The sequence below is a fragment of the Chelon labrosus genome, assembly GCF_963514085.1.
Source record: "Chelon labrosus genome assembly, chromosome: 12".
Lineage (NCBI taxonomy): Eukaryota > Metazoa > Chordata > Actinopteri > Mugiliformes > Mugilidae > Chelon > Chelon labrosus.
In genome coordinates, this window is record NC_140345.1 from 1,516,149 (window position 1) to 1,542,091 (window position 25,943).

Below are 25,943 nucleotides of genomic sequence, written 5' to 3' on the forward strand. Positions count from 1 at the left end.
CTTTTAAATGTGCATATCCAGCAGCATTTCTTCAGGTTATGGATTGGATTTAGCCCAGTTTATTAAAGAAAACTTTTTTTTGCCATTTTAAGTTTCCAACAAACCTTTTTCCCCTGTCCCTTTCATTCATATCGAGAGTTTGCGGGGGCAGCCTTCACATTGTATCCTCGCAATAAACGACAGAAATCTGACAGATTTATCCTCCTAGAAATCATAGTCTAACATTTCATATCTGTCAAGATAATCAGGATCTGTGAGAGAGTCTGCTCCGTTCACTGGCTGGCTACAATCTACGCAAGTTGTAGTAACGGAGGTAACTTATTTACTGTTTTGTAACACAAGGAAAAAAAAAAGAACAAGACTTTGTACTAATTTTCAAATAAAGAGGCTTTGATACAACAATTGTCTTGTCTACTGGATTTATTTAATATTTGTACAATAATGAATGATTAGTCTTTTTTCCAGAGGGACAATTTATTTTGGAATAGTCGAACTTTATTTAAGATATTTACAGTGTTACAAAGAAAAAGAATCAACTTGTTAAGACGTGCTGATTTGTATTCCTCTCTGTGTTACCATGATGGCTGAACTATTTGCTCCACCCTGCTCCTGCCTGTGACTCCATCCATTGTTCCAGTGAGTTTTCAAATCAGTCACTGGGAGCAGCCAAGCACGGTCACACTGAGGTGATGCCTTGACGCTCAGCTGTGAAGGGAGCTGTGAAAGTGGAGTGCATGCTGGGAAGTTTTTAATTTTTGGCGGGGGCCCAGATCTAGAAGTGGAAGTGCAGAGGTGCTTCCATCCACCACAGACAAACAAAGAAAAGCAGCAAAGGGCAACAGGACAATTGAAGGACAAGTGCAAAGTGATCTGGTCCCAGAAGCCACCGGTGATGGGAGGAGAATCAAGTGTGTTTTGTGTCTCAGGGATCACACCTCTAAAGCAGTAATACACCCAAATTCAAAACTCAACGACTACCGCCTGCCACCAGGCACATCTTGGTAATCATCCAGGATTCTGTGTTTTTTTCTTAAAAGCAAGATTAGAAAGAGCTACAGGCCTTCGCTAGCGCTTGGTGGTGAAGTTAGAGAATGATAGAAATGTGTGGACTCGTCTCAGCGCTTGTTGAGGCTCCAGAGAGGGTCCAGGCTACTGAGAGGATCGTCGCCTTCCTCACCTCGAGTCCCGTGGAGACCTTGCCCCTCCGCTGTCTGCAGGAAGCTCTGCTTGGTCACCCGCTGCTTTCCTCGGCCTCCTCCGTCCATGGAGAAGGCCTCAGGGGTCAGCGAGGCCAGGAGCTCCAGGGATGATGGAGCCGGCGCAGAGGAAGCGGGAGGCGGGCTGACGCTGGGCACAGCTTCCGGGGCTGACTGGTGGTTGGGCGCGGACAGAGCAGAGGGGGAGACAGCATCCAGGCCATTAGGTGGTGGAGGAGAATGAGTGGGGGAGGTGATAGGTGGATTGAAAGAGGATGGGGGCTGGGCATCTGTGAGGGGACAGGGGTCCTGGTGTAGGGCTGGTGGGATAGTGTCAACTTGCTCCTCCAAACCATACGGTGCGCCGGCCTCCATGGCTGGGTCTGTGGCACTCGGCGGCCGGATGCTGAGCTTAGCGATGGTGGCTTGGATGGAGCTGATGGGCATGTCACCACCGAGGACAATATCCTGTTGGGACTCCTGTCTGGAGTAAGGCTGCAGAGCAAAAGGAAAGGACAGCTCAGATTAAATGAGAAGAAGAAATGAAGGGAAATCAAGCTCTATCTCCATCTACTGCTGTGACACTCCGGCTGAAAGTAAAGGCAGTACCTCTTCTGACCTGAACTCGCAGAATTCCTTTGGAACAATCAGATATGTGAAATGTAAGAGAATACAAACATTAAAATCAGATGAAAGTAATTAAATGATGTGGAGCTACTACACAAATCCTTCCTGTCATCTTCAAATCTAAGAATAATAACATTCAAGGATGTTCCCATGTAGATAGTTCAGTTTTTATTCCCTCAGGTTTTGAGGTGACAATCTCACTTACTACCTCTAGTAATACTGTATGTAATATCATGTAGGTTAGGGGTTGCCCACACCTTCTTGGCTTGCGAGCTACTTCTACAATGACCAAGTCAAAGTGAACAGTACTGTCAGGAGACTGTTTAAATTGATTTTATAAATAAACTGACTAAATTCCAGGTGGCTCGTTGCAGCTGGTATAGGATAGGTTCTAACTCAAGAGATCTGAAGAAAAAGAGCGTCAAACCTTTGTGGCTGCAGAGTTGGTGTTCTTGCTGAAGGTAGCCGTCGTGATGCCGTGGCGCTGAAGAACCTGCTCAGCGTGCTTCAACACAGCCTCATAGCAGAACTTCAGATGGAGCTGGAGACAGATACATACTAAAGTATTAATATAAATACTGTTAACAGATCCTGAGGTTCAGTGACTTCACTGTACCTCTAATACATACTGTACTATAATAAATAGTAAATGTTAAAACGTATCCTGCCATCTTCATTTATATTCAGGTTTCACAGCTACATTATCCAGGATTTATCTGCTTGAACCTGCATGAAACTACAAAAGACAACGGCATAAATGTTTTTTTTGTGTGTGAAAATGTGAGAATGAGTATTGTCAGTCAACTTTAAGAGTCAAAGACCCATAAGGAAAATATAAAACCTCTGATCATTCACCAGTGACCAAAAAGACATGTAGGTCAGAATGAAGTCTGTGAAATAGTTATGTCTGGGTGATACGGTCCTTATAATGTCAACATTTACCACTTTTTGCCCTCGATACAACTCAAGTGCCACTTTAAACTTATGAACCCCAAAGAAAGCTTCCGTATTTGCGCATGCATCTGACCTTCTCCTGTAGCATGTTCTTCCGCTGTTGTCTCATCTTCTTCACCAACAGTGGGAGGTCTGGGATCCCATTTCCTGCCTCCAGCTCCTGCAGAGCCGCATACAGGAGACAGAAGACGCCAGTACGTCCTACACCAGAGCTGAGGTACAAAATGGAAATGTTGATTAGTATTAACACTTTTCTGACTGCGCAGCTAAAATAACAGCTTTCTATCTGCAATTCACAGGAAAAATGGAAAATTACTGGCTTTAGGTCCGTTACTGGAAATTAGAATCACAGGTCCCAGTAACTCAGTTTAATTAAAAAAAGTACCAGGTCATTAAGTGTTGTCTGACCACATTTAAGGGACAAGCGTTTCAAGCTGCTCTGAATGGCTAAACTTTGTAACGAGGGTGGAAAAATGATAGGATGAAAAGGCCAGTTACAGAAATAGAATCACCTGCAGTGCACCACAACAGGCGTGTGAAAGGGCCTCTGGTGGAGGTAGTGTCCATGAACCTCCTGGATGAATCGCAGCAGGTTGCTCTTGCTATCAGGAAGACCCCTAATGAGATATGAAGAAGCGATGAAACACACTTTAATGAGAAGACCCAATTAAATAATAAATCCCTCCAGCAAATCTTTTTCTACCAAAACAAGATACGTTTTTCTTAAAATGACTTACAGCTCCGGCCAGGATGTAAACTGGAGGTGGACAACCGTGCGTTTGAGGCTCTGGTCGCGGTACTGCAGGCTGATCATGCGCTCCACGTGAGTCGGTGTCGTCTTTTGTGTGGTGAGGCTGAGTGTGATTGGTCCCTGAGAGAGCTGCTGGCCGCGCTCTGTTGGGAAGTAACGCAGAACCTTTCCCTGGGAGACATTACAAAGATGTTAAACACAGACACCAAAAAAACAAAACCGGTAAAAAAAAATGTATGTTTGTTGTGTATAGTTTTAATAAGAGTTCACCATCAGACTATGCTAAATATTAAGAAATGCATCTGAATTTAACTTCTAACTTCTACTGGGTGAGCTCAGTTCCATACCTTTTCCAGTTCCTGCTCTGAAACCAGCATGACAATCATTGACACCTTCTGCTCATACACCATCAACCAGAAGTCGGCTGCGGTGCCAGTGAGTGGAGCCTGTGTAGCGATAAGGCGTGGGCAGTATGGCGACAAGTCTTCCACGTAGCTGGCGTTTATGTAGTCATCTTTGCCTGAATGCAGCACCACGCGGTTAAGGTCGTAGGGCATTACATCCTGATGACGGTTCTTCATGGTGTAGCATCGAGCAATAGCAATGGAGAGCTGGCGGGCATCCTTTTCCTGCTGGTCCTGTAGCTCTTTCCAGCGGGCATCCAGCACCGACAGACCCCCCTCATTCTCCGAGGGATGCTCTAGAGAATCTACCTGGGCTCTGTAACGTTCCAATTCACCATGAAGATGGGCGACACGCTCTGGGGCTTGGTATGGGTCCCCCTGGATCAGGAGAACACCCTGGGAACTCTTCCTTCGACGTTCCCCATCCTGCGGGTCAGCTTTGGTGGGTTGCAGAACATTGGTTGGGGCCTTGGTGCCGCCAGGCTGACTCTCTGGACTCGAGGAGAGGAGGTCATCTGTGCTTGAGTTCTGCCGCTGAAAAAGTGATGTGGAGGGAGAAACGGCAGAGGGAGAAGGAAGAGTGTGTGGGGCTGTGGCTGCAGGAGTAGTAGCTGGTGTGGGTCTCTGCTGGGGGTTCAGACCCAGAGATGCAGGACCTGGAGAGGGCGATGGGGAGGGGGCAGGCGAAGGGGAATGAGGGATAGTGTTGGGTGGTTGCGCTGCTGTAGGCCCTCCGGGAGAGGGCTGAATCATGTGCTGAGCAGGAGGAGCATGTGGAACATGTGGGCCAATGGCAGGGGGTTGCTGTGGGGCACTTGGAGGTACATTAGGTCCTGGAGCTGAAGGATACATAGTAGAAGGCTGCGGATGTGTCATAGGAAGAGGAGCCTGAGGTTGCTGCGAACCTGCAGGTTGTGGTGCCAGGGGCTTCTGAGGCATCATTGGAGTCCCTCCAGGGTAGCATACTCCCCCAGAATGAGGAGGCTGAGACTGAGGCTGACTGGGCATACGCATTGGCTGCTGGGGTACAGGAGGCTGACCAGAGTGGGGATGATGCTGTGGGGGCAGAGAACTGGGGGGCACTTGGGACATAGGGACCCTTGGCATGTGGACCTGAGGACCAGGAACCATATGAGGTTGTGAAGCAGGAGGCATCTGAGGGTGATGAGGAGCCTGAATTGGTTGGCTAGAGGAGGGCATGTAGTTCTGTGAGACTGGAGGTATTGTCTGACTTGTGGGGGGCATCTGTGCCCTGGGACCACCTGGTATCTGCATCTGTAGGTGCGGAGGGATCTGCTGGGCATTAGGGGGCACTGAGATATGTTGTGGTTGTGGCAAGATGTGTTGGTGAGGGAATGCACTGGGTATCTGCTGGTTAGGATGGGGAAGGTAGGGTTGAGATACGGGGGGTGGTGGTTGAGAAGTTGGTATTGGTGGATGTGCAGCCTGAGGTGGCATCTGAACCTGAGGTGGCCTTGGAATGCTGCCTGGCAACATCTGGGGGTGTTGCTGGGGCACATAGCCCTGTGGAGTCTGATAGCCTTGGGGTATCTGGGCCTGAAAGCCATTTTGTTGATGTGGCTGCAAGTGACCTGGGAAGGCCTGTCCATACTGGTGAGGAACACCAGGCATATATCCATGTGGGTAGGCTTGCTGGGTGTGGAGAGGAGTATGAGGGCCAGGCATAGCCCTTGGTCCAGGGGGATACCCCTGAGGGAGTGGTTGTCCAATGGGCTGAGGGTACTGCTGTGGATGCTTCTGTGGCTGCGATTGTGATGCAGGTGTCTGGCCTGGGCCCTGAAGAGGAACCCCTGGTTGGGTCATAAACTGAGGATATGCTCCTATCTGTGGGGGTACAGTGTAGCCAGTTGAGGCTGCAGGTAGGACAGGGTGATGTGGTGTAGGGGTGTAGCTGGGGATAGGACCCTGGATGCTGTCCACAGTGGTTGTCGAGGGCCGCACTGGGACAGGAGCAATAAGGCCTGGATGGGGAGCTTGAGGAGGGGGTGGTCTATAACTGGACACCACCGCTTGGGGGGGCATTTGTTGAGGCCTCTGTGGAGTCATCTGAGGGAGAGGCCCAGGTGGTAGACCCCCTGAAGTAGGAAACTGAGCTATTCTTGCCAGGAGCTCTGGAGGTGGCAGGTTGGCAGGGAAGCGAGGAAGACCGGCTGCTGGAGCACCAGGCCAAGGCAGAGACGCGCTTCCACCCAAGTTTGCGCAAGGGGGGATAAAGCCTTCAGGACCAGGAAGACGAGCTGCGGTGGTAGGGAGGGAAGGAATGTCAGGGGGGAGGCTACGAAGGTCCTCAGGCAAGTCACCACCCAAGGCCAAGATGGCTGCACTGAGCTGGGCTAACTCCGGATCCTCTAGGCTTGAACAAGCGGAATCAACATCAGAACCCTTTGGCTTAAGGGAGGGCTTAGCTGCTGTGGGCCGCGCTGGAGGCTTCTTCTGGGTCTCTCTGAGGAGGGGACAAAGCATAGAACAGTGGTACAACATATAACATCATAAATGTGAAAAAAAAAACTTTCAGAATTTTTAGAGAAAAATCAAAGTAATGCTCTCATGGTGATTCATGAGAATCAGAAAAATGATTTACTGTACCAGTTATCTTTTGATTTCAATAAAAAAAACAAAACACCAAGTCTTCCTCACTTTTCCAGGATGGGCTTCCTTTCATCTGTCCTGGTCTGGCAGAGGGCCTTTGCTCTTTCCAGCAAACGTGATGCTTTGGTCTCCAGGTCATCATAGAACTCTTTTCCTTCCTGGGACTTCTTCATCAGGTCCTCATAGGCTTCGTATGAGCCTACCAGTCCCTGGACAGTGCTGTTCCACTGCAGCTCAGTCTGACTCAGGCCCTTACGAACGGAGGCGTACTGAACGTTGGCCTCAGTCAGGGCCTTCAAGATGTTTTCCTGGGCTGCAAGGTTCTGATCAATATACACCTTCACCTGCTCATACTTCTTCAGCTGCTCCTCAAATATACGCTGAAAAGAATGATGAATTATGAAAAATCTTTTTACGACTGAAATTATTTTAGTTTTAATTTCTTTCTTATGTGTAAAGGAAGCTTCAAATACCTTCATGTCTGCTCTGTCTGTGGTGACAAGCGTGGATGTAATATCGTCTTGCTGAATGAGGTCACGAAGCTGTTTTTCCAAAGAGCTCCTCTGTTCCCTCATCTCCTGTACCTTACCCAGGATTCGCTTCATACACTGCAGTCCTGCTACTTCCTCTGAGTACACACATGTAAATTTGTTCACATTTACAGTTTATTTGTTAAAATTGTATTCAGAGTCTGGGGGTTGCACCACGTACATTTCACTATCTTATGACATTTTATATTGACAAAACACTTTCTTTGTTAATCCTACTTGTTTAAAAAATCTAAATGCTAATAATTACAAATACTCACCTTCGCTAAGCTGCGGCCGCGGTAGGGCATCTCTCAGACTTTCCAGCGGCCCTCCTAGTAGCCGCAGATTGCTAATGTGCAGATTCATGGCCCGGTGGAGCTCGGTGTTGGTGAAACTAGCCTTTTCGTGGGCCTCCATGTACTTCTCTAGGTCCCTTCGGATTTCAGCCAAACCCTGGCTCTGTGCAGTTGGGTGCACCTCGCCTGCAGTGGGGCCTCCAACCTCCTGAAGGGTTCGTTCACCAGCTTCGTCTGCCTCTAGTACATCTCGGATCTCCTTCAGTGAAGACTCCACATCAGTGAATACACCAGAGAGCACTGGAAGGATGTGATAGGCATTAGTTACCGAGATGCACACATTAAAATACAGAAAAGAAAACACTAAGAGGCACAAAAGCATAGTATCATCGGGCGAGAGGTGGCGTACAGACAATTACCAATTAACCTAACGAGCATGTCTTCGAACAGTGGGAGGAAGCTGGAGTACCCCAAGGGAACCCACACAGGGATTCGAACCCAGAACCTTTTTGCTGTGAGCAATCAGTGCTAACCACCACTCCACTGTGCCACCCAGGGTAAAAATTATGCATATGCATCTGATTTGAGCGTCCAGAGCGCACAGATTGAGACACATACATAGAAATCCAATCGGCACTGCTCTTCAAACCACACCAAACAGTTCAGATTTCTCAGTGCTTCCTAGACTGAAACTGGATGCAAATTTAAGATGGATGACAGAACTGCTCTTTAAAAGCCAAAGTAGAGCTACCCCTGGTGGCTGGCTGCAGTACATGTCATAAGCTCCATCTCCTCCATATTAGTGGATGGGACTTGGGCCAAACAAAATCAACTAAAGTGCACGTTATTTTTTTTTTATTATTATTTTTTTTTTTCCAAGGATGGTTTGTGTGATTTTTGGTAGTTAATATAACCTCCTGGTACCCACCAAAATTAAGTTTGAAAATGTCTGTAATTTTAGAATAAACTGAGTCTATTGGGTGTAAATAACATGCTACAATGATCTTTTTTCACAAAAACATTTTATATTAGGTATGTACAGAATGTCCTTTATAGTGGACAGCGGGTTTCAGATTCTTTGTTTTCTTGTCTGATCTGACCAACAACTAACACAATTATGAAGTAAATATGGTTAACTGGAACATTGTTTACATTTCAAGGCAGTATTCTGAACGATCAATGATCAGAATGAGAAATCAGCAGTTTAAAAATGTCCACAGAGGGCACCTAACCTAAACCCTTAATTGGACTGTCCTCAGTCGTACAGTTTATTCAATGCAAGGACTCATGCATTAGGAGTCATATTTCTGAATGGTAGCACCGAAAGCTGTTTCCTGTGTTTGTCCTTTTGGGACACATTCTGCCTTACGAAGTACTGGATTTCCTCTAAGTCCCAGCTTTGCAGACTCTGTCCCAAAAGCAGCCCACCTGTACATCTGTCAGGTACTTTACTGCAGTCAAGTTACTTGATGCCCTCCACATGAAAAGCCTACCAGCAACAGGAGCCATCACATAAAAAGGAGCCATCAAAGATCACAATGGGTGTGATACAATTTCAATTTTCAAACAACTTTTCAAATTCCATCTGCAACTTCAAGTAAAACTCTCTACTTCTGTCAAATTACTGTCACCTGTGATACCATGAATTTTATAAAAATTAAAAATAAAAACAGATGAACTGAGTCCCAATGTCCACCACAAGGGACATCAACAAAAAGTATACTGCTCTGTGGTTAAAATGTTGTGCATATAAATAAAACTTGTTTGAAGGTTAGCTAAAACCAAGGTTAGCTAAAAATATCCACTTAGAACCACGATAAATGTATATTTTACAACTATTTACCTCTCTTGCTCCCATAAAATGTGGCCAGAGAGATGTCGGCCATTTTGAGAATGCAGAACCAACCAATGATATGCTACTGGGAAGGCCAGGATGTCCTCTACATGGCACAGCAGGTTTCAACTCCCTAGCTTACATAGTTTTTTAAATATCAATAAGAGACTCATGTCCTCTACAGAGGACAAAAATGAACTACGGGGTCCCAGGAGGTATAAGGCATGTTAAACTATCCATTTTTCTGAGTTAGTTTTAGTTGATAAAGCTGCACTGTGTGGCTCCACTCTCAGACCGTACTGCGCAAACTCTGGCTCCAAACTCACAAGATAGTGCCACTCTTATCCCAGGACACTAGCGCCAGTTTGGCAATTGCAAGGAAGTGGGGACGCATTGTCCATATTTATAAACAGTCTATGGTCTGAAGATAGTTATAGTGTGTTTGTGCAAGTGTTTGAAGCACCAACCCTGCATAGACTGAATAAGGCTCTTGACGGTGTCGGGTCGAACGCTGAGAGCAGCACACTTCTCCATCAGGACTGGAGGGATGTGGCTGTACATGTCCAGGTTGTCTACAGACTCCGGTTCCAAGCCCAGAGAGTCCATGAACTGCCTGAAGGAGGAGATGAAACCAGGCAGCTGATACAGAAGCAAAGTCGATTTCCATCATTACTGTACTATCAATTTCCTATCAAAGTCTTGCTGCACCAAGATGTCCAAAAGTCTTTCTTTGTTCTCAATTCAATTATGGGATGTGGAATAAATTCACTCATTAGCAAAAATACAATGGTTTGTGTCGGTTTAAGTATGTTTTGCATTAAAAGTATGACCACCTTAAAAATTTCTGAGGAAAAAATTATTGAAGCATGTTTAACTTTATGGCTAACTACCAGCACTGGTTAGTGGCTGCTGACAGAAATGTCCTCATAAGGAATTTTCAGCGACCTTAATATCATATACACATTATTGTTGCTTAGTCAACAGATACACTCATGTACTCACTCGAGTGTTTCATTCTTAGTTTCAATCTTGGCCATGACGTCTCTCAGCAGCTTTGCCTTCTCCTCACTGGAAAAAGCATAGACATGAATAATCTTTCTTAATGCATAAAAACTAACCTGAATGTGAACGTAACACGCCTACCTGTACAGAGAAGACGCCTCATGGGCAGCCATTGGCACTAACTTGGAAAACAGGTCTGGTCCGGTGACACTGGGGTCAGTGGGATTGACTGGCAGAGCTTTCACCAGTGGAGCGCCTAAAAGGGCAAGGCATAGTTTTAATGGCATACCAACATAGCGCTTGAAATATTAGCATGAGACGAGAGCTCGTAATCAACTGTGTGAAAAAGCAGCAGCTGCATCATCTGTTGGTTTTAGTCATTTAGAATTTACAACTTGAGTAAGCCCAGTAATATCCAAGGTAATTCTTGCTAAGAGCTGAAGATATTAAAGAATCAAAAGAAATGTATTCTGCAACAAAATCCTCATTATTTGTCTGACTAAGTTCAAAAATTAACTTGTTCTGGATCTTTGATGTATACTGTTGTTTCCATAGTCTTCTATAATACTGAACAGCTTTGGCCAGACAAAAGAAGCAATTAGTAATCATCAATGTTGGGAAATTGCAGTGAGCAGTTATTATAATCAAAAATCAAACATCAGAGTACTCCACAATGAAAACAACTTCTAATTTACAAAAAAGACAAAACTAAGGAATGTGACAGTAATTAGATGTAAATTTACTTTCACTTTAGTTACTAAAAATATAAAAGATCAGGATTTTAACTCAACAGGAAGACACACAGTATGCTATTCATATCGCTGCGCATATTTACATTCAACAAAACACCTCTATATGCAAATCTAGTTTTGCATGCACACACTGATAAAGGCACTGAGGCTCCCTGTTACCTTTGACTGACGCTAGAGTCTCCAGAGAAGGAACGGTCTCATGATAGATGAAGTCATTATCTTTTTTGGCAGAATTAAACCTGCAGGTTCAAAGAGAAACAAATTTAAGGAAAACATTACCATTTCTTTCTATGAAGAAAAATAACATGTAAATGACATATCTGTTACATAAAACTAATTGCATACTTTCCACCAATGACATCCATGGTGAATTTCAAGGCCTCTTGCACACTGTCAGGTTGACCCTGCTTGCACCGAGACAAAACAAAGGAGTGTTTAGTTTTGTAAAGCAATGAGAACAGACACACCAAGACAGGTTACAGTGACACTAATATAATCCTCTCATGTATTCCTGGTAAGTACAAGATAGGTATTGTACCTTGGCGAGCTTGATGGCTTCACTGAGTTTGTCCAAGGAGCTCTGCAGATAAGCCAGCTGTTGGAAACAGAGCATTTAGATATTTCAGTTGACAGACAAGTAACTTAACCATGGCTTAAGCAAAGCCAAGCACAAAACTAGTAAAACTAGCTCCAGTCTTGCTGACATTTTTTAAGTATTTCATTTTGCAGATTGCTGAAAAGCAGCTAAAATTAAATTTGTTTAAATGAGATGAGAATTCTGGTGACACATTAACATCCGTATTAGTATTTGCTAAAGACTATAACAGGTAGGACTTTCTAATGAGAGAAAATAGCAAGGCAAGGGTACTGTAATTTTTATTCACCCTGAATTTTGTCTATATGGTAGATTCTTTTGCATCTGATGTGCTGCATAGTTACTGCAGGTAACAACCTCATTAAACCAAATATTAGTTTGAAGTACGAGTCTAGAGATGGCTGTTTTTGTTAAAGCATTATATTGTCATGATTGCTAAGCCACCCTCAATTTAGCATTAAGTCTAGAAACAGGCAGATTGCTTATCTTTAGTAAAAGATATGAACGGTGAACTAAAATCCTTGTTTTCAGTTATTAGTGGTAATTACTAGTGCTAACTTATATTTTATTGCAGACACAAGAACACATATTAGAAAAAAAAATGTGGAACGCAACATACAGCCCAGTGTTACAGGCGGTTCAAACTTCTAAGTCAATTTGACACCGTAGCTACAGCGACAGCAGACCCTGCACAGACCCTAGCGCCGTAGCTGATGTGCACCTCCCCAGAAATGTAACTACGTGCCGCGACGATGCAGACTGCAAGAACTGTGAGCTTGGTGGTAACATGTTTACGCTTTAGTATTCTCCAGACTCTGAATGAACCTGAATGGCAAAAAAGACACAGTGCTGACTAGCGTTTTCGTGGCATTTTTACAGAGCGAGCCAGACTGACGAGCGTACATAAATGGCTTTCACCAGCGTTGGCTACGTGCAGAGGTTACGGCGTCTAAGCCCCGCAGTAACCTAAATGAACCTTTACAGCACCCAGAGGCAAGAGAAACTTAACAGTAACAAGGAAGTTTGTTTATGGAGATAAGAGTTGTTTTTTTTTTGTTATATAGATTTTTATTGTTTTTATAGTTCTGAAATCAGTGTATGTGTTGTGGAACAGCTGTGAATGGTAATATTAGCAAATTACTGGTATTGCAGATGTTATAGCTACTAATTGAATCAGCATAAAAGCACTGTTGACACTGAAGCAGGAACAGTGACAGCAACTATGCTTTTTGTCCCTACCCGTTCTCCGTACTTCTGCTGCTCCTCTGCTTGTTTTCCCATATGAAGCTGATAAGAGAAAAAGAGGACAAATCAATTTTTGTATCATCCGACTAATTCACTTCAACCACACACAAACAAGCTGATATGTGCACGAAAGTACCAAATACAAGCACACAACCACTCTCTCCCATTAGACACTCACATGTGCGATGGCAGCAAAGTAGTAGATCTTCATCTGAACCAGCTTTTTCCAGTCTTTCTGAATCTTTCCCAGCATTGAGGCTGTCTCAGAGTTCTCCAGAGCCCTGCAGGCTTCTTTATAGTAATCCACAACCTGCAGCACAAGAGCCACTTTTATGAGCTTTTAACATTTAACTACTGATTGCTGTGAAGAATTGCAGACAATGAATGGTTCATGGTAAGAAGTTAACCTGAGCACTGATGCGGGCAACCAGGAAGCTCTTCCTGTTGTCCAACATTGACTTCTCCAGAAGACATTCCTGAGCCTGGCCCTGGGAAGCAGAAACAGTTCGATGTGACATGCTTATGAGTGAATTTGTGCATATACACTATTGCACCTTACCATCATTCCTATGTATATAATACATAATCTTCCGTCTCTATTTCTTGTACATTTTTTCATACGCTAATTCTGTACATTTTGCTTATACTATTTTTATTTTACTTATATTTTATTTAATAGTTACTTCTGGTTACTTCTGGTCCTTAAGAGTGTTTTTTTTTATGTGCAACTAAGCTACTGTGACTAAGCAATTTCCCTTGTGGATCAATAAAGTTCATCTAAGTCTAAGTATGCATGTGTGTAACCTACCAGCATAAGGTTGATATTGAGGTTAAGAATCTGGTGGCTCATATCCACGCTGAAGTTGTGGCTGAAATGGTCTCTTAGGTAGGAGAAAGCCCCTGCTGAGCACTGGAAGTGAGTGCATGACACCTTCATTCCCTGAACACAGAGCGCAGAGGGTCAGTGGGACAATGTGTGCTCTCATAGACACAGTTATTGTATTAGTGTGCATGTCTTACCTCTTCGGACACCCTGTTATCCATGGCGCCCAACATGGAGTGCAGGGCCCCTACAGAGAATGCAAAGACAAGATTTAGAAGGGCTTCATAGGGTTTCTGGTTCACATTCATTTAACACTAACCAGCTTCTCTCACAAGTTTACTATAATCTGCATTTTCTGCAGTTTTTCTCATAGGAAGTACCTGTTCAGTTTCCATTACAAGCTACCTCAGTGGAAGGAGATAATGTTTTTTGCTTTTTAAAGAACAGTTTCACATTAGACATGCTCATTTTGCATGTGCATAAAAAAGTGTTAGTAGTTGTTTGTTCAGTTTACAATGGATCATGTTCCAAAATAAATAACAATAAATAAATTAGACCCTTTGACCTCTGAGTAACTGTTTATTTTAGGTGGTAAATATAAGGTTTTCTTTTTAACTAATTTACACAGAAAATCAAAACCACTCACTTGAACCAAAACTGCTAGGAGCAATCCATGTCAGTATATTAAAACAATTTAAGAGTTTGAACGGAGAATATTTTTGTTCACGTTGGCAAGGGGTTTAGTAAAGTCCTTTGAACTGGTCTAGTTTAAAACAGGCCTATAAGTTGCTCTAGATGACTCACCAAGATTGTAGAGGATACACGCTTGCTCATAACTGATGTCATCATGGGTGACAGTTTTTCCAGAGAATATTTCAGTCCTAAATTTAAAAAAAATAAAAAAATAAGATGTATACATACACACACACACACAAAATTAAAAATGCAATAGAGTTTGGAGTATGAACAATACAGTACATTATCAGAATTCTGGACTACAATATAAAACTAAACTAATATGACACTACAGCAATACAAGTTTCAGGTTCCAGGTTCTATAAAGCATCTTGAGACAACTTGGATTGTTGTTGTTAGATAAATAAAACTGAACTGAACTTAATTTAAAACAATGCTAGACGTGCATTAATTTGCATTAGAGCAATAAAACGTTACTGCATGGCTAAATGACACAAGATTAACATCAGTAAAGAAATGTGGACCCATTTAAAGCCAGCAATCATATCTACTGCAACATGGCTATAAATCAAACGTTCACTCACACAGTGACACAGAAACTGATCATTAGCCATGCCCCATATTTTGTAGAATATTTCTATTATTTTGTCTGCCTCAGTCTCTTCACTGCTGAGCTGACATCTACAGAAAACTGCAATGATTGTAAAACTCAATTAGGCTTTAGTCAATTTATTTGTACTGTAGCAGGGTGGGCATGTGTGAATGCTCGGGACTATTTCATTGTATTTCTAAGTGCTACTACCATGAGATGGGTACTGCAGCCTCCTGGCTGGCTCCCATGGGTACTCGGCTTTGGAGGTAATGCAGCTGGCCGAAGTACTTCCTCAGTGTGCTGCATCCCTCAAAATCTCTTGTCACATTCACTGCGCTCTGTAAAACAGATACAGTGACGCTTAATCAGCCATTTCTTAACTCTTCTGGGACAAAATCACCAATCTGAGAACACGATCTGACCTGCTCCAGCTGTTATTATTTTATTATGTCATTATAAAACAACAGGTTTTAGTGAGAAGATCTTGAATGTTATAAGTTTATCAACTACATTTTTAAAAGAGACGATATTTAGGTGTCATTTAGACATATATCATTCAGGTGTTAGACTGAACCTAACCAAATTCCCAAAAGTTTTAAACAATAAAACATCTTACCTACTAATTTCAAGCCAACTTTTGGGTGGTAATGTAAACACACCAAGAGAAAACTGGCACCACCAAGAAAATATTAAAAGCCAAATTCCCATTATGTCTTTGTTCTTATGATCTTCATCTTCAAGACCCTTTACAACTAAAATCTATGATTATACTATGCTTTACAAACCACAATGTTAATGTTATAGCAACATCAGACAGTTAAGGGCAACCCATACCTTGCTGGTCGACACAGATAAAGTGGTGAGTGACTCCCACCTCAGAGCAGTTAATCTGACTATTATGTTTTTTCAATTAATTTGATCTACAGTGAGAGTGTCACTGTAGAGTGTCAAAAACAGAGGAAATCCATGACCATTATGCAGAGCTGAAAATGATGTTATCCAATGGCAAAACCCCCAAAATATTCAACTCTGCATTAGACACTTTACATTATAATCATCTCACAGCACCATTTAATGAGTCATTCTGTAGCATGACAGTGATTCCAAACACATAGCATTTATGCACACATTGCCTACCTGCCGCAGAGTCTCAAGTTTCTTCATCTGTTCATTGTATTTGTCCGGATTTTCTCCATAGTTCTTCAGTATGAACTAGAGGAGAAGAAAAAGAGGTGACAAGTACTGTAGGTGATTTAATTAATTAATTATTATAATTAATCATTATACTAATTTTTAGTCTTCAGCATAACCCAAGAGTTTAGACTCTCTCGCAGGCTCTAAAGATCTTCCATCATGCTTTGCAAAGACTTTCCCTGTCCCCACAAGCCACTATATTAAGAAGCAAGCCACTTAATGTCAGGTCAGGAGGTTAATCGCCCTGCAGACACACTCATGCTTTTCTAGTTCTTCTGTTTCAGCCTATAATTAAATCGTGGAAGCAGGACAGTCACAAGGCCACTGGAAAGATGCACAATGACACAAAAACGGACACCTTTTGACTTTCACAAGCCATATATGTGCTGGTGTCCCTTTTGTTTTGGGTAGAGGGCAGACATATCGGTAATTTAGACAAGCTTTAAAATAATGATGCAAGCTGTCTCTTACTATCGTGTTGCAAGATGAGAACCAGCAATACTGATGCTAATTATGGGTTGGTAAAATACTGGTCATAAAACATTCTTTGAGGAGAATGCACATTGCATTTACTGGCAGTGATTTTGAATGAAGGTATCAAAGTAGGTCTGGTTTCAGGAAGGAGTTACAAATTACTCAAGAGGGCAAAGATCTGTTACTTTATCTGCATCTGTAAAATGGGACGACAGATAAAGATGAGTAAAATGCATTTGAATGATCTGAAAATTCCTTCCTCTAAATACCAGACCTGTGAGTGATTTTAGTGTTGTAATCTCAGCTACCTGAAAAGGGAGCAAATTTGTGTTTTGAAATCTAACTTGCCCTGACAAGATGTCAAGTTATTACAATATGAAAACAAAATGTGAGGATTACATAAACAGTTTACTCCCTGGACTGTCTTTTCATCCAAAACATGTACATTATATGTACAAAACATTTTTACATGGCACTTCTTTGACATGTACTACAAAACAGGAAACCACGTCAATTTTCTTCTGATTGAAGTAGCGAACAGACGTAACTTAGTGACCGTTTATTTTTATTTTCCTGCTGATATGACTAAAAAATATACTGACAATATCGGGCAAGTTTTTTTTTTTGTATTAACTTGTTTTTCCTTTGGAAAGAGAGATTCTACATTTCTGCTCTGGCTCAGGTGCATGTGACAATGAGATCACGGTTTGTTATTTTCATGTCAGCAGTCAGGCTGGGCCGGGAGGAGCCTGTCTGGTTACTTTAGAAATATGCACATTTGCCTTTGACGCAGTGTTTAGTTCATTTCTCGGGAGCTAGTCACTTGTCAGTTAATCAGTTGAAGGCTAATTATGAACTTCAACTTGAGCTTCTAGCTTATTATTAGCTAGCAAGCAGCTAGCTAACGTTAGCAAACAATAGGCGGTGGTCTGTGGGATTTGCCAGAATCCAGCTAGCTGGCAAGCTACTTGTTCTGGAAAATTCCCCAACATTCAGCAACAGCTAACCGTCAGTTTTTAACTCGGGGTAACGCTGGCTTCTCGACTGGGTTGTCCACTCGTCCATAATCCTTCTTAGGCTGACTTTCGACCTCAGCCCTGTTGCTCCATTCCCCACCCAGCTCACCTGCCTCACGGACGGGCTGAACTGGAACTCCCCAGCCTCCTTCAGATCTAGCCAGATCATCGGCATCCGGGGGACCGCCTCCATCGCGGCCGGCTCCACACGGGACTGTCAGCCGGTACGGTGTTAAAAGTCCCGTTGGTAGTTTGGTGGACGTTAACGGTTTTCCAGGAGATAGCTTTTCCCCAAACAACTGTGTCATGTATCGATTTACACTTAAACCGGAAGCTGGGAACGTACGTGACGTAGGCCTGAATTGCGTGAGGCTTTCTGGGAAATGTAGTCAATTAAGCAACTAGAGTTATTTTTTATTTTTTTTAGTTTAGTTTTACAGTTACTTTACACATTAATAAATGCTTTAGAACAGTCATGTTAAAATTACAAACAGAAAATAAAATCTATTGGGTTGTTAAGGTGAATAGATTGATTTAGATAGTACTTTTAGTAATCCTAGATAGTCTTCACCAACATCAATAAGTTTGCTGTGATTTAATACAAACAACTAGACGCTGACTATCCTGGAAAACAGTTAAAACCCTCTCACCTCAGCTTCTCTTGCTTCCCTTGGCATTTCCCTTCATTTAAATTGTTTTGTATAATCTAAATATCTATCTATCTATCTATCTATCTATCTATCTGGGGCTTATTATTACGTATTTATATACAGTCAAAACGCTAATCGCTGCCGCCATTTATGAGTCCAAATATGTAAAATAATAATAATAATAATAATAATAATAGTAATACATTTTAAAAAAAAAACATATACTTTTCATAAAGTTACAAATCTATAACTAATCAACATCAATCATCTTTTAAGGCAAGAGTACAGTGATATAAAAAATATTAACCAATTACAAAAAAAATTTCAAGCACTAGCCAAAAATTAAATTTAAGATAATGCTAACAATGCTAATTAGTGGAGTTCTCATGAGTTCTCATATTAAGTCAGTGTTGTATTGCGGCCAGAGTTCGCCATACAGTTGACAAGTTGAAGGGCATGGGTAGATCCTGATGGAGGATAAACAATGACAACTAATGACAAATGACAACTAGTATAAAAAATGTGTACAATGAATATTCTAGTTCCCCACAATACCATCCAATGAGTCCTGATGTCTCACTTTGCTTCCTCCTAAGAGCCTCATAGTGTTCTCCTCCATGCCTGCAGATGTCGCTGCAGGCGTCTTGAGCAGCGGCTGATGGAGGTGGACAGGAGGACAGGAGGACAGGATGGTAATGTCAGAGCCAACGACGCTCCGTACTATGCCGTACACCACACACTGGGTGAGGCTTTTATGGGTTAATTATGGAATAATCTACTGGCCTATCTATAATAAAATGAGCGTGTACTCTCATCGGCTACCACGAAACAGCAGTTTTCATCTCTTATAATCGTGTTAGACTTTGTCACCATGCAGTGGAGGCGTGACGGCAGGGATGAAACATAAGGAGATGGAGAAAAAGCACACACCGGGTACTTACTGATTAAACAATCAGCTCTTTGACTTTCTTAGATTTTTCTCTAAACACATTGGGCTGAAGTGACTTCTAGATTGTCTTAATTAATTCATTATTTGGTCTACAAAATTATTTAAGTCCAAATTTGTCTGACTAAATATACAACTAACTCTAACAAGCTCAAAATAATGAAACAATACATAATCACTTGTAACTGATTATCAAATTAGGTGCAGATGATACATAATAACCAGACATAAGCAGTTGCGTCAAATCTTTTGCCGTATAAACCTGTGTGGCAACACAGTGTAGCTACAGTAGTAAAGTCAGAACATTCAGTGTCTATATTTATTCTATAGTAATTTGTATATTTGAGGAGATAAACTGGCCTAAAATCAAATAACATATTAAGAAAATAATGAACAAACTACTATTTTAAATAATTTACTTATATTTTTTACATGCATACATTAAAAAAATATCCACAAGCCCGTCCTCTGACTCTGATTATCATATCTATATATAACATTCATTTATAATTTACTGCTCGCAAGCACACCCCACAACTCTAATGCAGTTTTATTTCTTTTTCTCATCCATTTCGTGCTTCCGAATGCTTGTATCTGCTACAAGACAAGGTGTAACTGTAAACAGTGGCAGATTTTTAAAAATGTACATGGAAGAGTTGCTGTAAAGGGCAAGGGACTCAGTGGATTAATGCTGCGTTCACATGATGTCTGCATTTTTAAATAAATGCAAAAACGCGAGCTTTCACCTTTATAAATTTTGAAAACAGCCACATCCCAGATCATTTATATTTATGAATTCAAGATTACCTACTTGTGCAATGAAGCAGATTTGTCACTTTTTTCCTAGGTAAAGCTTAATGTGTGAATAAAACTGATGATAATTTCGATTTCCATTACCTTGGAGTGTCAGCACTGGTTGATTAGCTGTCATATCTGCAGTGCTGGAAACTTCCAAGGCTGTGATAAGCTCTTATATCATCTCTAAAACCAATAATAAATCTGACACGACATGAGCGCAGCATTAGAGTTGACTTGGACAGTGACAGGTGTTATGTCACAAAATGACAGAAATCTTTGCAGAAAATTCAATGGCATGTAATTCTGTACTGCATCACTGACACTAGAAGTGTGTTCATAATTCCTCTGGTTAGGTTTATACACAAACCCTTACCAGCATTTAACAGCTCTGCATGCAGACTTTGTATGAGTGTGGTAATGGTAGTGCTAACTGTAAATTCATGTAACATTGTAAAGAACGAGCTTTGAGATGTCTTAGAAAATTACTCAGATGACACTTGACTTGTTCTGTCTTGTGCTGAAACGGGATTTGAAGCATAAAGGCTATATTTAAAACTTGATTTGTTTGAGTTTAAAAGATACTGATATCAAGTTGGAAGTGAGCTCGGCCCTGAGTCAAGAGCCAAATGATGTGCCAATGATCTGGCCCTCCGCTACATTCAATGTAAGCGTTTCTTCTAATCTGCATCTCAAGAGACTTGACTTTGTTCAAGTGCACTGCTCTTTAAATGCCCTTAAGCTATGATCAAGTCCTCAGTAGCCAGAAAGTCAGAGTAATTAATGTGGCAGTGAAAGAACTGAACCTCTGACCTGAAGATGATTGAGTTTTACTTTATCCTTCTACAGCATCCGCTGTCGAGTTTCAATCAAGCAATGAACATTACCTCTGCAACTGTGACACTGTCAAGTCAGTTATATATAGCCTGATATCAACACCCTCTGTCCTGAAACCCTTTATACAATTTTTGAAAAACTGACCTGCCAAAAACAGTCTGGATGATAATATTCTTATGTAACTGTGAAATGTAGTTATGGGCTGCTGCTGTTGTTGGAGAAAATAAACTTTTTATGGGTCGAGGTAATAAAAATAACAGTGCATGTCTCAATTCACCCAAGTTTTTCCTCCGGTAATGCTTGTTATGCTGCATTTGTTGTGTGATGTAAACTATACACCTAAAGTTTGTTAACTGCATCTTGCACGGTTGTAATGTGATGGTAATAAAAGCAGCCCCTGACCTGTGTCTTCTAGGGATGTCCTGATCCATTTTTTTGCCCCCTAATCCAATTCCAATCTTTTAATGAGTATCTGCCAATCCGATCCTAAATTACTAAAATTTCCCTCTCTGAACAAGGGCTAGTCACTTGTATTCTTCTAGATCACGTGTGCACCCTGCTACTGCATTAAGTACATTAAATAGAGCTGTAAGTTAATGCGATAATACCGACTTAACCCAAACTCCTGTAGAGCTGTGGCTGACGTGTAGTGTCAAGAGAGTATGTCAATGCCTGGATCGGCTCTGATACCGATCGGGACATCCCTAACGTTGACACCTTCGGCAAAACACAAAATGTATGATGTAAGATTTGTTACACATATTTCCGAAAAAACAAAACAAAAACAAAAACAAGTAAAGGTATTGCTGGTGACTTTGGTTTTAGTGTTTCTGACCCAATGTCTGAAACGCAGACACTAATATTGAAGTTTGTGTGATGTTTCAGTGTGGTTCACGTCTTTAAGCCCTGCTGCAATGTTGCTCTGCTCTCATCGCTCCCTTTTTGTGTTCGTTTCATTTCCACCACCAGGGGTCGCTGTTCTTCTGTGCAGAACAGATGACGGCACTGCACGGGGCGGCTCAGCGTGGCCTCAGGGAGCTCCTGCTGAGGTAAGGTGCAGTTCAACAAAACGGGTACCAGCAACACTGAGCTGATGATACTGCTACAGGTGGAAGGATAGAAAGGACGGATGGAGAGAAATTCACTTGAGGACAGAAAAAGGCACTGGGTAAAATAGAAAGCAGTTAGAAATCCAGAGGACGCAGAGACAAGGAGGGGTGGGGACGAGAAAAGATAGACATGATGGGAAGAAGAAGAAAGACAGTGATGAGGGCAAAGGAGAGGGGTGATGGCACAAGGACATAAGGCGAAAGAAAGGGCGAGGCATGCAGGGGGAGGACTGAAAAGCAACATCTGTTTCTGCTGGCGTCACACACAAATAACATTTGGGTACAAGCTTATTAAAAAACAAGGCAACAGTACAGGAGACGTCTGAAAGAGACAGAAAATGACCAAGCACACTCCAACCGAGGCAGGCAAAAATGAGCAATGAAAGGAGAGAGATGGACAGCTAAATGAAGGCAGGAAAGACAAGGAGACAGAGATGGATAAATGAAGGGCTTGCGAGAGAGGAGGGAGGGAGAAAGATGGACAGAGATTACAGATTACAGTGAAGAGGGAAAATTCAGGAGCTGAGGAGAATACGAACAAGGCGGGAAAGTCAAAAGAGAGAAAAAAAAGAAGACAAATGCGATATTGCAGGCGTCAAATTGTTTGCACGGCACCTTGTGATTTTCCAAATACGTTTGAGTTTTGTAAGTGTGACTATCGCTCCAGTTGGACTGGTGTTGCCATGGTTTCAGTAGCCATGCAGCCTCACTCTGCCTGACAGCCACAAACAGTTTTTACCACAACACCCGCATTTGCACACCATTTTACACAAGATTGGATTAGTCTTTGAAAACATAGAGAACTCACTTTAATAATTAAAATAACAGAAGCTGAGGATTATGCTGAAATTAGTGGACGCAGTGTTTGGAGATTATGGAAAGCCCACATGCACTCCTACCAAGGTCTTATATAATGGAGGTATGAGGCACGGGGCCTTCAGGTGGTACGTAGGAGGATGTAGTCAGCATTAGATAACTTCTCACTCCTTTAGCTAGTCAGCACACAGATAGTAGGGCCTCAAGCAAAAGCAGCTAGTTGACCCATGCAAAAGGGCTGCATTCAGAAGGGCTGTGACACGTTTGTCTGTTAACACCCACCTTATCCTTGACTGAAAGGCTCTGTGGAGGTCCAAGTTTGAGGAGGATGGATCACCAATAAGCGCACCGTTTTATTGGCATTCATTGTCTGAACGTAATGTACTGCTGTGCTCTGGTGAACTATGACACTTTAGCTGGGAAGAAAATGATTGAAAAGAGGTCTGCTTTTGTTGTAGGTGATTGTTGAAACACAATAACAACAAGCTGCAAAACTGTTTGTATCCTGTCCACAGAATATTAACGCTTGTCCTGTCTCTTAGCAATTTAGTGTAGAAAAAAAATCATCCTCAAATGAGCTGCACTGAAAACAAACCATCACTGGATAAACCATAACAAAAAAAAAAGAAAAAACAGATATTAGTTTTAAACCTGCAGCCTTCATACATAACTTTCTGAAAAATGTCCCATTGGGGTAAGTGAAATGTTTTCTTTCAATTACTAGGGGCCCATGCCACCTACTTTTTATAAATGGATAACAACAACTGATACTTTTACATTTACTCTCTTTTCTTGAGTAGACAATCTGTATCTTAGTTTCAGACAGATAATAATGGCGGGAACAGAAGGTGTTGGAAGAATCATTTCACTTTTCTTTGGCATTTAATTTATTTGATTTTTAATTGATTTTATTTTTCATCTTTATGAAGAGACCTGAAATGCTGTTTTCATTTAAAGGCCTTATGGATCTCAGTGTAAATAAATTTAACTTCTTTCTTTGTAAATATTACACCTATGGCAGCAAGGAATGGTTGTTTTTAATACTGATTCATTTAATTTGGTTTGTATATAAAATATCTGAGAATATAACAAAATGTTACAATTTCCCAGGACCTGATGTGGCATCATCAGTTGGGATCAAAGTTGTGTCAAATTTGACAAAGAAAATCAACAATTAACAAGATTAATATTAACATTTGAGAACTAGAAATCAGTTTAGGCCCAGTTAGTCTGAGAGATGACCAAATCGGCATTAAAAATAGTTACCTATTCATTTTCTCTCAGTCTACTGTTTGATTACTGTTTTAGTCATAGTCCTGCAAGATTAGCAGCCCATACTTCACAAGAAACAGACATAAATTATAAGAAATTCAATTTTGAGCCCAGGGTGGTACTAATTTTTTCATTTGAAATGTGCTTTCTTACTTAGACAGTGGATCTTGTTGATCTCAGTGAAACTACACTGAAAACAACTCTTGTTTTGTACAACAGATGGCATGCACAACCAAGCTGCCATGACTCCAGAGTCCCACGTCGTTGATTTCTCCAACTTGCCACCACCAGACGTTTGAAGGTATACAACACACATGCATCAGCTCAGTCAGTTCTGTTCATACGTAGTAATTAAGTATGGAAGCTAAATGATAAAAAATGTGAATAAACAGCAGATGGAAGGGACATGAGACCTTAAGGGAATTACTTTGTTGTCTCAGGGGACATAAAATCATATTTGGCAACGAAGCAAGAGACACAATAAACTGAAAGTTATGTAACTGCAACTATAAACAGAAATTAAATATGAGTAAACATACCTTAAACATTTGCTCAGAGAAGGTGCAGAGAAGAAGACACATCCAATGTGATTGCTGTTATGCATGCATTTTTTTCCTAACACCTGTTAGAATATTAGAACAACAGCTGTCTTTACAGGTGTTTGTTTAGAAATATCTTTAAACAGCCACAATGTATCAGAAAGTATTAATAGCCACAACTTCATTATGGTTGTGTAACAGCCTGGCTCTCTTTACTTTTGGGCAGGACCTTTGTGGCCTCACTAGCCAACTGTTGTCTTCAGGCAAGTTGTAGGACAACGAGGCTGCTGAGCCGATGGAAACAACTATTAAGCATGTGGTGGGCAAACAGCCGTCACCATAGTGATGGACCAACAAGTCAACCTGCAGCCGACAGTTCAGCGTCGCCCTACAGCGGCAGCAGAATGAGTAAGCAACATCTACTCTACTTCACTACTCTTGAATACTAATCATGGCATAATTGAAAAAAAATAAAAAATAGAGCTGAACTGACATTGTGAGAATTGTTCTGAATTAAAAAAGTAAGAAATATAGCATGCATAATAGAAAAAAAAACAACAGATTTTAAAGGACCTTGTGTGTTGGATTTTGTGGCATATAGTGGTAAGGGTGCAGATTGCAAGTAATTGAACTGACACCTGCCTTTTCAATCATGTAAGAGATCAGCAGCCTCCACTTAAGTATAAAAAGCCCCAGTCCAGATTCAGGTTTTGGTTTTGGACCACTTCTTCTGTAGATATGAACGGCGTATTCTAAGCTAAAAACAACACAACAATATGTAGATTGAGGCGATTTTACACAGTGGAAAATGTGAGTAAAACTATATGTAAGTTCTAAAAGGTTAAAAGTTGTGATTTGTCCCATTAGTGTACTTTATACTGCCAACTCCCGACTGTGCAAATAGCAGGTTATTTAAAGTTAAAATAAAATAGGTATATAACCATGAGTAGTACAAACAACAAATTAACTATAACAAATGATGTCATAAGAAGACAAAAATTCTGCTAATAGATCCCTATATAAATCATAAACACTGGTCAAAAGAGTCAGCTCGTTAGAGGATGTGATAACCCTGCAGAGTCTGACACACTTTAACCCTGACACTGTGGAGAATCCAAGCAAAACAGAAGCGCTGAAATTGATAATCTGTTAGAATTGGTTTCCGAGTACCACATCTGACAACGCCAAGATTGAAATTTACTCTATATTAAATCAAGAAGACTTTAATGTTCAAAACAAGTAAAGTAAAAACAAGTAAAGAGTATGTGTGTTTAGGTTGAAGAGTTTGCGCCTTGGCCTGGACTAACTGGAGTTTGTAATCTATAAATGTCTAAATTGCTGACTGTGGCTACATGCACACATAAACTTTAGATTTCCTTGGGCTGGTG

At 41.5% G+C, this 25,943-nt stretch overlaps 1 protein-coding gene across 4 annotated transcripts; it reads right to left on the reverse strand.

Annotated features, from left to right (window-relative positions):
- Positions 1–1,114: 1,114 nt before the first annotated feature.
- ptpn23a (protein tyrosine phosphatase, non-receptor type 23, a) lies at positions 1,115–17,936 on the reverse strand. Of its 4 annotated transcripts, none has more exons than XM_084557246.1 (25): positions 17,701–17,936; positions 16,045–16,119; positions 15,118–15,245; positions 14,424–14,500; positions 13,817–13,866; positions 13,605–13,736; positions 13,204–13,284; positions 12,975–13,106; positions 12,791–12,838; positions 11,495–11,551; positions 11,302–11,360; positions 11,116–11,195; positions 10,346–10,460; positions 10,205–10,270; positions 9,670–9,815; positions 7,351–7,668; positions 7,016–7,170; positions 6,591–6,922; positions 3,876–6,396; positions 3,515–3,699; positions 3,290–3,394; positions 2,851–2,989; positions 2,251–2,364; positions 1,806–1,832; positions 1,115–1,691 (listed from the first exon to the last, which is right to left on the reverse strand). In XM_084557246.1, exons 1-25 carry the CDS (start codon positions 17,782–17,784, stop codon positions 1,116–1,118), a joined length of 5,802 nt encoding a protein of 1,933 aa, XP_084413372.1. In that variant the 5' UTR covers positions 17,785–17,936; the 3' UTR covers position 1,115. The 4 variants fall into 4 exon arrangements, with proteins under 4 accessions (XP_084413372.1, XP_084413375.1, XP_084413374.1 ...); XM_084557249.1 differs by having other exon boundaries at positions 16,045–16,149; positions 17,701–17,803; XM_084557248.1 differs by lacking the exon at positions 17,701–17,936 and adding an exon at positions 17,583–17,682.
- Between the last annotated feature and the right edge of the window lie 8,007 nt (positions 17,937–25,943).

Bases quoted from the DNA above. Each gene is read 5' to 3' on its own strand.
- ptpn23a (XM_084557246.1), bottom strand. From the start codon at position 17,784: ATGGAGGCGGTCCCCCGGATGCCGATGATCTGGCTAGATCTGAAGGAG. The intron at 2,990-3,289 runs GTGATTCTATTT...TTTGTACCTCAG, and splicing joins CCTGTTGTGGTGCACTGCAG to CTCTGGTGTAGGACGTACTG. The intron at 1,692-1,805 runs GTACTGCCTTTA...TTTGCTCTGCAG, and splicing joins GCGAGTTCAGGTCAGAAGAG to CCTTACTCCAGACAGGAGTC.